Genomic DNA, 12,087 nt, shown 5'->3' on the forward strand with positions numbered 1-12,087 from the left:
AGTAAAGAACGTAGTCAACTCGAATCCAAAATGATTTCTAGTTAAAGGGAAATGCTGCACTCCCCTTTGTTCTTGTTATAAAGGGGTATATGAAGTCGCATTTATTTGCATATGCCCAGCTCTTTAAACCTGATATTGAAAGTATGTTAGTAATTTAGTGAAAACATACTTTTCCTTCTCTCAATTATGCTTCAGTAGAAAGTAGTGAACATAATACTTACACTAAAATAGGAAAGGTAAATGTCATTCTTACTTTTCTTTTGTATAAGAATGTTTGGAAAACTATGTAAGACCTGGACCAGTCTGTTTAAGGGTTGATTGCAGATAAGGTAGGTCTTCCAGCTCTGTTATGACACTCTTGCTCTTGTTTGGGTTTGAATAGGATTGGTAGCATCTTCGAGGCAAAACTGAGGTGTGAGTATATGAGATTTGACCTCAGTGGAGTTTGTTTCTAGGTGGAATGTGGTGCAACTCAGTAACTGAAGAACCAAAAAGTGAGTGAAGCACTTCTACCCTGCCTGCCAAAACGTGAGCTTTCAGGGATTTGGCAATATAAATATAAATGAAAAACAGTGGAATGATAAACTTAAAATGCGTGCTTTTTGTTTACATTTAAATGTGAGCCTGCCATCCTGTCCTCCCAAACAAAAAATACAGCCTTGCGTTATGGAGAGAAACCCTACTATACTTGGGTATGATTAATATAATAGTGTTGGTATAGGTAAAGCTGGTATCTAAACCTCCATAAGATCTAAAAGTCACTAATCCCTTTTAAAGTCTCATTGGGGTTTACTAGACAGGAGAAAACAGGTTGGAAAAAAATCCCTTTCACTTCTGATTGGAGAAAGAAAAAATATAAGGTGAAGAAATTAAGAAATATTACCAATAAATACAAATGCAGAATCTTTTCATATTGCTTATAATTTATCTCTCTCCCTTCTTTTCCCCAAAGTTGAGTAAAGAGACCAATTTACTAGCAGGGGTTTCTTGTACTGTCTATTCCTTAAGAACATATACAGTTCAGCACGGGTCACTCACACTGAATAACTAGGGACATTTACTTGGCATCAATCTAACAACATTTTTTTGACCCTGTACACTGACTGGAGTAGTTAACAACTCAATGCATAAACTTCGAGTTAATTTACCATATATTTTAATGATAAAAACTCATAGAGATGATAAAAATTGCCATATGTTGTCTTAAAATATGTATTGGTTAGAAGTGAACAGTATGCAGAGTTCCCTGGTGGCTCAGTGGGTTAAGGATCCAGCATTTCCACTGCTGTGGCTCAGGTCACTGCTGTGGCTCGGGGTCCAACCCTGGCCCAGGAATTTCTGCATGCCCTGGGCTCAATGCCCCCTTCCCCCAAAAGTGAGCAGTGTGCTGCTGCTTGTCATCAAGACTGAAATGATTTTTGCCAAGGTTAATCCATAGTAATTGAAGAAGGAAACAACTATGTCTTACTCATCTTTGTATCCCCAAGTCCTTGTATTTAAAAAGTGCCAGTAAACACTTAAGAAATGCAGGGTGAACTTATGTGATCATGAAACTCATATACAGAGGACTTACTTGGCATGTTCACATCTTTTGACAAATTCAACATGTTTCCCATTTCTTAAGTGAATGTGAAAATATATTATAACTCTTCATTATCCATGTGTGACTAAGTAACCCTTGGAGTAGGTGGACATTGAGAGTTAATGTCGTACTTATATAAAATATCAAGCATTGGTACAAGTTGTAGTGTTTGAAGTAGAGTAGTATTTTTTATTTATTTTTTTATTTTTTTAAGAAGTAAAGAATGGGACTGGGCTTGGAGTTCTCTGGCTCAGTGGGTTAAGGATCCTGTGTTGTCACTGTAGCAGCCCTGGTGGCTGTTGTGGTGTGGGTTTGATCCCTGGCCCTGGAATTTCTGTATGCCACGGGAGTGCCCCCACCCCATGTCCCCCCCCCCCCCAGAAAGAATAGATGGTGTTTTTGTGACTTAGAATCATCGTAGTCTTGATATCAAGTACATTAAAAGCAGGATTTCTTAGATGAATAGTTTAGGGATTATTACATGGAATTTTGGATATAGTGCCAGTATTTGATAAGTAGCATCATTTCCCTAAGAATTTTCACATATTTCTTTACTGTCTCTCCTGTAGTATATTTTGACATAGAAAATGAGCTCAGAATTTAAGTGTTTATGGCTTAGTTTCTCAATAATCAGACCTATCTTCCACAGATAATCTTTATTAATGCATTGTAGATGAGCATTTTAGCAGTATCTTTAAGTTGCTACTAACCAGGAAAAACTCAAAGAAATCTCTCCCTCTGGTCATCCCTTGAGTAGTATTTTAAGGAACATATTCTATATAACACTACTGCTTTTAATAAAATTGTCAGATTGTTGACAGCTTACAATGTCCATGTAAAAATAAAAGAACATAGCGAGTGCTTAGTACTTTTGGCATTTTGTACAGTTGGTTTCATTCAGGAATAGGCAGGGGAAGAGGTGTTTGGCCAGAGACTATATAGATGTCTGCTCACCTATATGGAAACTTAGTTATCTTAAAAACATTGAATTCAGCCTACTATGTAAATAGGTTCTTGAGGGGATTACAAAGAAGGGTTTGTTCTTGTATCTACTGTATCCAGAAACCAGAGGAAAGGCCTCTGTGCCTTTTGACTGCTTGCTGCCATTTATAGGAGTGCCACTCTGTTCAGACAGGTAGGTGTTTGCTAGAGTTGGACAGTTGAGACCAGCACTTCCAGGCTGTGCCATTTCTGGTGAGGGAAGGTATTTGATAGTGGAGGTGCTCCAAGGTCTGAAAAGGTGGCAAAGTATGTTTGGTCCTGATGTGTCTTCCTTGATTTTAGCAGTTTTTCTCGCAGACAGTAGCATCATCTGCACTCAGATGAATATGAGTTTTTAATTGACTAATTATTCATTCAAAAGTTAACTTTGTCAAGTACATGTTGCCATGGTAGGTGATGCTGATACCAATGCAGATAGTTTTTGTTCTCATAGAGTTCTGTATACTATATTTATGGCTGTGTTGTTACCCACCCAGAAAAGTAATGTTTGAAAAGTTCAATATATCATAGAACAAGAGACTGCAATAAGAGGTGTGTGTGGAGCACTGCAGTATATAGTTTCCCACAGGCACTTGGCTTAGAATATAATATAGAGCCTAGGTTATGAAACCTGGTTGGTTGTCAGAATAATCCAGGAAGCTTTAAAAGATTTAAGTTCTTAGATATCATTCCCAGAGATTTTTCGTAGTATATGTTTGTGAAAAAGTGCTTTAAAATCAGTTTTAATTAAATAGCTTTAAATTCACTAGAGTAGGAGTTCCCATTGTGGTGCAGTGGAAATGAATCTGACTAGGAGCCATGAGGTTGCAGGTTCGATCCCTGGTCTCTCAATGGCATTGCCATGAGCTGTGGTGTAGGTTGAAGACACGGCTCGGATCTCGTGTTGCTGTGGCTGTGGCATAGGTCGGCAGCTACAGCTCCAATTCAGCCCCTAGCCTGGGAACCTCCATATGCCATGGGTGTGGCCCTAAAAAAAATAAAAAAATAATAAAAAACAATTAGTTCACTAGAGTAATTAGAAACTTAAATCTATTGTTACTTCTATTAAAAAAGATTACTTTTGAAAAGTAAACTGCATTTTATTTTATTTATTTATTTTTTTGTCTTTTTGCTATTTCTTGGGCCGCTCCCGCGGCATATGGAGGTTCCCAGGCTAGGGGTCGAATCAGAGCTGTAGCTGCCAGCCTACTCCAGAGCCACAGCAACGCGGGATCCGAGCCGCGTCTGCAACCTAGACCACAGCTCACGGCAATGCCGGATCGTTAACCCACTGAGCAAGGGCAGGGATCGAACCCGCAACCTCATGGTTCCTAGTCGGATTCGTTAACCACTGCACCACGACGGGAACTCCGTAAACTGCATTTTAAAAATGTATATACAGATTTTTGCCTTTAGGATTTACTTTAAGTGTGTTTCTTACATGTTATAGATGCTTGGGTGATAGTATCATATAGTTTGTAATGTGATTACAATCTTATAAATTATGTATTTTTTTCCTGTTAGGGCAAAAAAAAAAAGTAGATTTATGAGGAGTTCCCATCGTGGTGCAGCAGAAACACTCCGACTAGGAACCACGAGGTGACGGGTTCGATCCCTGGCCTCGCTCAGTGGGTTAGGGATCCAGCATTGCTGAGGCTGTGACATAGGCTGGTGGCTATAGCTCCGATTTGACCCTTAGGCTGGAACCTCCATATGCCGAGGGTGCAGCCCTGAAAAGCAAAAAAAAAAAAAAAAAAAACCAACAGAAACAACTAAAAGTAGATTTAGGAAATTCTGGTTCATGTTGCATTTATTTACTGCTTCCCTTCTTTATCCCATTCTGCCATTACAGGTAATACTTGTAATAAAAATAGCATGATTCTGTAAAGCACCCTATCTTAGTTTATAGGTTAAAACACAGAAAATATTGTGCATGAAAAGAAGTGGATACCTTATCAACTTTCTATGTTGATCACAAGTGGGAATAGACAAAAATCATGAGAGTCATATGGGAGTGTATGGATATAACTGTTTTTCTTTTTTTGTCTTTTTAGGGCTGTACCCATGTCATATGGAGGTTCTCAGGCTAGGGGTCATATCCAAACTGTAGTTGTTGGCCTACACCACAGTTACGGCAACATGGAATGCAAGCCACATCTGCGACCTACACCACGGCTCATGGCAACACTGGATCCTTAACCTACTGAGCAAGGCCAGGGATCGAACCTGTGTCCTCATGGACGCTAGTCAGATTCATTTCCTCTGAGCCACGACAGGAACTCCTGCTTTCCTTTTAAAACTCATAAACATAGGTGACAGAAGCCAGTTTTCACATGACCTGATCACTCCTAACCAACCAGATTACTGATGTTACGTGTTTTAATTATGCTTTAAGCAGTGGAGTAGGAAAGTTCTGGGAGGAAACCATTAACCTTTAAGAGATGAACTTTTTCGGGGTATCATTTTATATATTATTTTTTTAGTTAGTTCTCAGTGAGGCCCAGAAAGTTAATTTTCCATTAAAGTGGCAGTTTTAGTATACCCTAGGAATAAAATCACCCACTTTCCTCCTTTGTTAGGTTCTAGTAACATTTATTACATAATATGATGAGAAAAGCTGGGTGATTGTTTGGGTGCTGCAGCTATTTAATAAGGAAAAAAAGAGGACTGTTAAATGAGAAATTTGGTGATATGTTTAGATCCTTGCTTTGAAGGCACTGAGTGATTTTAAAGCCAGTAGGCCTACTCTCAAGCTGCTTTGCTGAGGTCTAATTTAGGGGAGAATTTTGTGAAGTGATAGATATGAAATATTTATTTAATGTAGACTGCCATTATTAGAAGCACCCCTGAGGTTTTCTTTTTGTTTTTGATTCATAGGGAGAATGATGAACCAGTCAAAGAAGAGAAATCTGAATTAAAAGAAAAATCTATGGGAAATAAGAAAGCCAATAGATTTCATCCTTATTCAAAAGACAAGAATTCAGGCACTGGAGAAAAGAAGGGTCCAAATCGTAACAGGGTTTTTATTAGCAACATCCCATACGATATGAAGTGGCAAGCCATTAAAGATCTAATGAGAGAAAAAGGTAACTATTTTTGATAAACCCCTTGTTGGATAATCTTCATATAGAATGGGGAGGGAGCTAAGCAAACTTTTTTTATACCTCTTAGCCATGCAGAGTCAGAGAATTGATTTTTGTTTATTTCTTGACTCATAAATTAATCTTTTCCTCTTCTTTCCCATGACATAATTTCATTACAAGGTAGTATAGATAAATGAAGTTATTTTATCCTTGCCATTTTAGTGGGGTAGTAGTGAGCCAGTATATGCATGCCACCAAGAATTTTGTTAAAGTGATTGTTTTGTCTAGTTGAAGTTTTTTTAGATTTTTAAAGGACTTTTGCATTAGATAAGCAATACATTTAGCGGGTTAAAGTATGAATAATAAGGTCTGATTTTTTTTTCCAAAAGCTGCTTTGTTATTATCTTGGTGGAGTCTGGAATCTGGCTGTGGAATTCATTTTGTTTGCATTGTCATGAATGCCATGATGCTGTCTCTGCAGTTCTATATTAAAATTGCGTTACTGCTGTTGCAGTTTTGTTTCCAGAATAACCTGAAAACCTTCATTTTATATACATGGTTGGCTTTGGGGAAAAATAATTTTAATACTTGATCTTGTAAAAGTTAGTTTTGTTATCTCTGAAAAATGGAGTTTCAACAGTCCTGCAAATTATGTACTTGGTTTTGAGGCTGATCTCTTCTAATAAAAAAAAAAAAATTTGCATTGGTGTATCTGTTGTAAGGTGACAACTATTTGATTGGTTTTATTCATTGACTTTATTTAGAAAGTGTGTGGCTTGCTGTGAAGCATGACTTGTAAATTTAGTTTACTGATGGCAAACATGATTGAAGACATTCAGGTAGAAAGTCACCTTAAAACAGCTGTTGTGTGTAGGCGACCAAAGTTATTTGAAAAGTGCTAATGTTGATGTTTTTAATATGATAGGCTAAGGGACTATTTGTATGTATATGTGCATTTGTTCACCAACTATATCATGCTGGCCAAAACATGATCTGTAGCATGAATTAGGTTAATATGGTTGTTAGCTTTTTCAGAGAATGTGGATGATGTACATTTCTGAAAATTAGTTAAATTTTCATAGCCATTGATAGGAGGTATGTTGGTCTGGTTTTGATTGTTGGTGAATAATAGGTGCTTTTCTGTAGAGTTGTGCACAGGTGTGCAGTAAAGCAAGATATTGGTGTTTAAATGTATTGTTTCTTGGTATCTTCCTTTTGTATGTCTTATGTAGTTGGTGAGGTTACATACGTGGAGCTCTTTAAGGATGCGGAAGGAAAATCAAGGGTAAGTGCTGTGGGCAATAATCTGCTTGAGGTTTAAAAGTTCCTCAGCAGTTTACTTTTTGTATAATACTTGTACCAGTTTTTGGAAACTTAAGTTTCATTTTGTTTTACTCTATTATGCAAGATTTGAGGCTTTATACTAGCAAGTCTGACACTTATACAAACCAAGCTAGCTGCCTTGAAGGGAAGGGTTTTGTAAATGCTCATAAAGGGCATTCACTTTTCTAATGCTCTAAGGTAATGCTTCTTAGCCAACAGATTTTAATATAGGATTTTTTTTGTTGTGTTTTGATGTCTTCAAGGATATTTTAAAAGTCACTGAACTGATAATATTTCCTAAGAGTTCTATGAGAGGCTATAGTTTAAAGGTGTTAATTCAGAATATATGTTTGAAACTTAAACTGAAGAGCTTAATCTGGTAGCCTGCAGGACTACATAAGAGGCAGTGCTCTGACCAATTGGTATGAAAAACATTGATGATTAAATTGACATAGAAGGAATTGGTTGATAGTAGATTTTGATTTTTAGCAACCAGAAAGCAATATAGTAAAGAATACAGTGGGAAGCCTTTTAGCAGTGTTTAGTTGTATTAGCAAAAACCGGTTGGGTTGGGTGCATAAGAAATAAAAAACTTTGTCATCACATTCCAATGGGACTTTGAACACTAATAATGACAAGGAATTATTTAGAAAATTATTCTACTAATCTGTTTCTACGGCATAGATTTTTTTTTTAACATACTTATACTTGGGTGCTCATAAATTGTGTTAAAGTTCTTTAACAGAGAACTTCTTTAAAAATTAGATTAATATTTCCTATTTTGATTTTAATAAAATGGAAAAATTTACATTAAAAGCTATTTGTCACTATATATCTTTTAAAAATATTTGTAACAACGTAAGGATAGGTATATGAGAGCCTTCAGTTATTTTGTTGAGTTACTTTTGATTGAATTTGTGTGATGACATTAGTTTTAAAGAAGAGTCATCGAAAAGTAAAAATGTGCTCCTTGCTTGTTAATAATCGTAAATGGATAGATCTAAAAATTTACAGAAAATTTGAGGTCACTTGCCTATTACTTTCTGGAAGTGTAAAAGATAAAAAATGGTTGAATTTTTTATTGTTTTTAATGATTTAAAAGTTAGAATCTGTCATTAACTTCGTCTACTGATCCAAAACTTTTTTTCTTTTTCATATATTGACAAATCTACCTGGATTTAGGGTTGTGGGTAAGAATATTTTTTTAAGTATCTTAAGTCAAATTTAAGCTTCTGATTGGAAAAAAATCCTAGTACATAAACATTTCCTGTGAATTTTTTCCCTGTTAAGTGTGGTTGAATTCAAAGATGAAGAATTTGTAAAGAAAGCACTAGAAACTATGAACAAATATGATCTTAGTGGAAGACCCTTGAATATTAAAGAGGTAAGTTTTCTTATATTGGGAATAATTTAAAGATTTAAAAATAAGAACATGTTTTCTTTGGATTTTCATCTGGTAATGTTATTTGTGTGATTATAACATTTTTTTTTAAAGCACGGATACTTATTAAAGCATTATATAATTGATGATAGTTTCGCTCATACATGATTTCCTATTTGCCCTTAAGCAAGTATCCTGTATATAATTTATTTATTCCAAGTTATAATCAGAGGTGCATGATTTAAAAAACTAGAGGACTCAGATATTTATTTTTTTAATTATTTTTTCCATTATAGTTGGTTTATAGTTATGTCAAAGTTCAGATGCTAACTTTGACAGAGACATTTTCAGTTTTTAGATTGTGTTGTTTGATTTGAGAAATACTGTAGATATTCTTTTAGTTGATAAAGTTTGCTTAATAATGCAAATACCTGATGGATTTGAACAAAATTGATACTCACTTTTAATAAAATTAACCTGAAACTGTGCCAGATTAACATTTAAGAAAAATTATAACTCTGTCAGTGAAATTTATAACTGGAACTTGGAAATCCCTAAAATGGAGATGTCCTCTTTGTATGGAATTGTAGCAGGATAAATATGTTGACAAAAGAATGATCAGAAGATACATAAAAAGCTATTTATAGTTAAGTGTAATTGACTTTGGAAATGATTAGCTTGAATAGCAGTCATTTTCATATCTTTCTTTAGTGCATGTTGTTAATCTTACCTGAATAGTTTGATTGCAGACAAGTTATGCATGTATTTCTTGCTAAAGTCTATATTAAAAAAGGACAGAGGTAAGTTCCCGTCGTGGCGCAGTGGTTAACGAATCCGACTAGGAACCATGAGGTTGTGGGTTCGATCCCTGCCCTTGCTCAGTGGGTTAACGATCCGGCATTGCCGTGAGCTGTGGTGTAGGTTGCAGACGTGGCTCGGATCCCGTGTTGCTGTGGCTCTGGCGTAGGCCGGCAGCTACAGCTCTGATTGGACCCCTAGCCTGGGAACCTCCATATGCCGCGGGAGTGGCCCAAGAAATAGCAAAAAGACAAAGAAAAAAAAAAAAAGAAAAAGGATAGGGGATATAATTTTGGGACCTTAAAGTGTCTCCACCAACATGAATGCAGATCATTGGTGGTAGAGCAGTACTGTGAGTCACGGTTTAATTTAATATGGTATTGTTGTAAATATCAGCTTTATTGCTTTTTAGCTGTGTGCCTAGCCATGTTACCTATTCTCTAAACTTAGTATTTATAGGGTTTTTATAAGTATTAAGTGAGATACATTTATGAGGATTAAAAGAACTCATCCTTTGACATCAGAAAATCTGCGTGACTCAGGGCAAATTACTTAACCTCTCTATTTCTTTGTTTATCACTAAAATGGGAGTAATACTAGATCTCTCTGACAGTGTTATAAGGGCTCAAAGAGTTAATAGTATATGTAAAACATTTAATAAAAGTTATCTGCTTCTTATAATTGTGATATTATAAAGTACTTGGCACATGCTGAAAATATTGTAATATAATAAATGTTAGCTCTGATGATAATTTTTTATTTTTATTTTTTATTTATTTATTTTTTTTGTCTTTTTGCTATTTCTTGGGCCGCTCCCGCGGCATATGGAGGTTCCCAGGCTAGGGGTCCAATCGGAGCTGTAGCTGCCAGCCTATGCCAGAGCCACAGCAACACGGGATCCGAGCCGCGTCTGCAACCTACACCACAGCTCACAGCAACGCCGGATCGTTAACCCACTGAGCAAGGGCAGGGATCGAACCCGCAACCTCATGGTTCCTAGTCGGATTCGTTAACCACTGCGCCACGACGGGAACTCCTCTAATAATAATTTTGATTGTTGTTATTCCTGTTCAATGTAGGAATGTTACTGGTCCTTGGTCTCTTGTTCCTGGATATGAGGTGGTAATGGTTTAAAATTAAAGGCCATGCTGCCAACAAATGCAAGTGTCTCATATACAAGTATCCCATATCTGTTTATTGTAGTCAGCTTCTGAGTTTTTCTAATTCTACTTGCCCCTGGGAGTTTATTCTTTCTTTTTTTTTTTTTAATATTTTTTACAAGGAAATAGAGAATTGGTAGAGAAAGTTTAGACTGTTATAGTCTGTGCCAGCCATTTATTTGGCAAATTTTATGTATAAGCCAGAATCAATGTTCAGAAATGTGTTGATACCCTAATAATTTCCCATAAGGGTGACATTTGTAGAATAGCCGTCATTTGGGAAATTATTATTTTGAGGATTATGACTTGCTTTTTTATGGTGTTTCTTACTCCTTTTCAAAAGGCATGCATTACAAATTCTTTTTTTTTTTTTTTTTTAATGGGATGAAAAGTTTATTGTATCCTAAAGGCCAAGCCCATGTTGTTTGTGTTTTTTTTAAGTTTTAGCACATTGTAAATCCTCAATAGTGTTTCAGAGACCTTATAGTAGAGTTATGTGATCCAGGTTTATATAGAATACTCTCGTTTTTAACTTCTTAAAGAGAAAAATGGTTGAGTTTGGCTTAGCTGAATGATGAGGTGTTTTTAATTCATTTAACTTTTTTTGGATTAATATCTCTAAAAATCCTTCTTGTGAAATTATCTGATTTACACATGGGTAGCTGGGGTCAGTGCTGAGACATAGTAGTTTGAGTCTAGGGAAAAGTATATTTGCACTGTTTATTAACATATTAGAATTGCATTTTTAAATTTAATTAAGTGAGGGTCAGTAACAGTTGTTAGCTTTTTACAGGCCCTCTCTTATTACCTGCAATAGCAGGTAATAACTGGCAGGATGACATCTAAGGGAAAAAAGGGAATAAAAAGCATGCTGTATAGATAGTTTTACATAGTGGTATTTTATGCATGTTTTATATATTCTACATGATATATGTGTGTGTGTATTTTTGTGTATGTATGTTTATATGACATGCGTAAAAAATCAGAAGTATAGCAATATGCTTTATTAACGTGATGATATTACGGACTAATACTCTGTCTTAATAGTTCATGAAGCAGCTCCCCTCCTATGAACTCCTCCTCCCCAATAGGTAACCACTATTCTAAGTTTTGTATTTGTGCAAATTTTTGACACCTTAGACCTGAAGCATTTATTGTTTATTAACTACAAAATTTTATAGCATTTTTCAAAACATTTATTTCTTTGCTTTCGTATTTCTTTTTATTTTTTCATGGTAAAGAAATGCTTTGGAAGCCATAATACCTGTATTCTTATATTCACGTCACCTTCTATTCTCCTGGCCTTTCTAGAAAATTTATTAAAGTCATCCAACTTTCTTTTTATTAGTATTTCTAGACTGAGGCCAGCAGAGTAGAGTTGATGGTTACAATTGATCATAATCATTTGGTATTGCAGACGATAGTTTGACAGTGTGTTTATGTGGTTTCTGTTTTTTTGCACTCTTACCTGGTGAGATGGGTGAGAAATATGTTTAAGCTTGCTTTTTTTTGTTTTGTTTAAAGGTAGAGTATTTCTCTTACAAGGTTAATGAGTTTAAAAAAAAAGACCAAACAATGTATAGTACCATTCTTCACTTGGACACTTAGCCTTCCCTTTTTTTTTTTTTTTTTTTTTTTAATTTCTTAATGAATTTATTACATTTGTAGCTGTACAATGATCATCACAATCCAATTTTATAGGATTTCCATCCCACAACCCTTTCTTAATCTCCCTTCTTCCTCCATCTCAGATCATAATCATTGTTGAGGATGGAAAGA

At 35.6% G+C, this 12,087-nt stretch overlaps 1 protein-coding gene across 3 annotated transcripts in view; it reads left to right on the plus strand.

The window, feature by feature from the left end:
• MYEF2 (myelin expression factor 2) overlaps positions 1-12,087 on the plus strand; it is a 60,044-nt gene that overhangs the window by 19,062 nt on the left and 28,895 nt on the right. For all 3 annotated transcript variants that reach the window (XM_013985472.2, XM_005654450.3, XM_005654449.3), the window contains exons 2-5: positions 5,441-5,649; positions 6,879-6,931; positions 8,152-8,159; positions 8,260-8,353. In XM_013985472.2, the coding sequence (XP_013840926.1) occupies positions 5,441-5,649; positions 6,879-6,931; positions 8,152-8,159; positions 8,260-8,353 (364 nt within the window). The remainder of the gene's footprint in view (positions 1-5,440; positions 5,650-6,878; positions 6,932-8,151; positions 8,160-8,259; positions 8,354-12,087) is intronic.

This window comes from Sus scrofa, chromosome 1 (genome assembly GCF_000003025.6).
Source record: "Sus scrofa isolate TJ Tabasco breed Duroc chromosome 1, Sscrofa11.1, whole genome shotgun sequence".
In the NCBI taxonomy this organism is placed as follows: Eukaryota; Metazoa; Chordata; class Mammalia; order Artiodactyla; family Suidae; genus Sus; species Sus scrofa.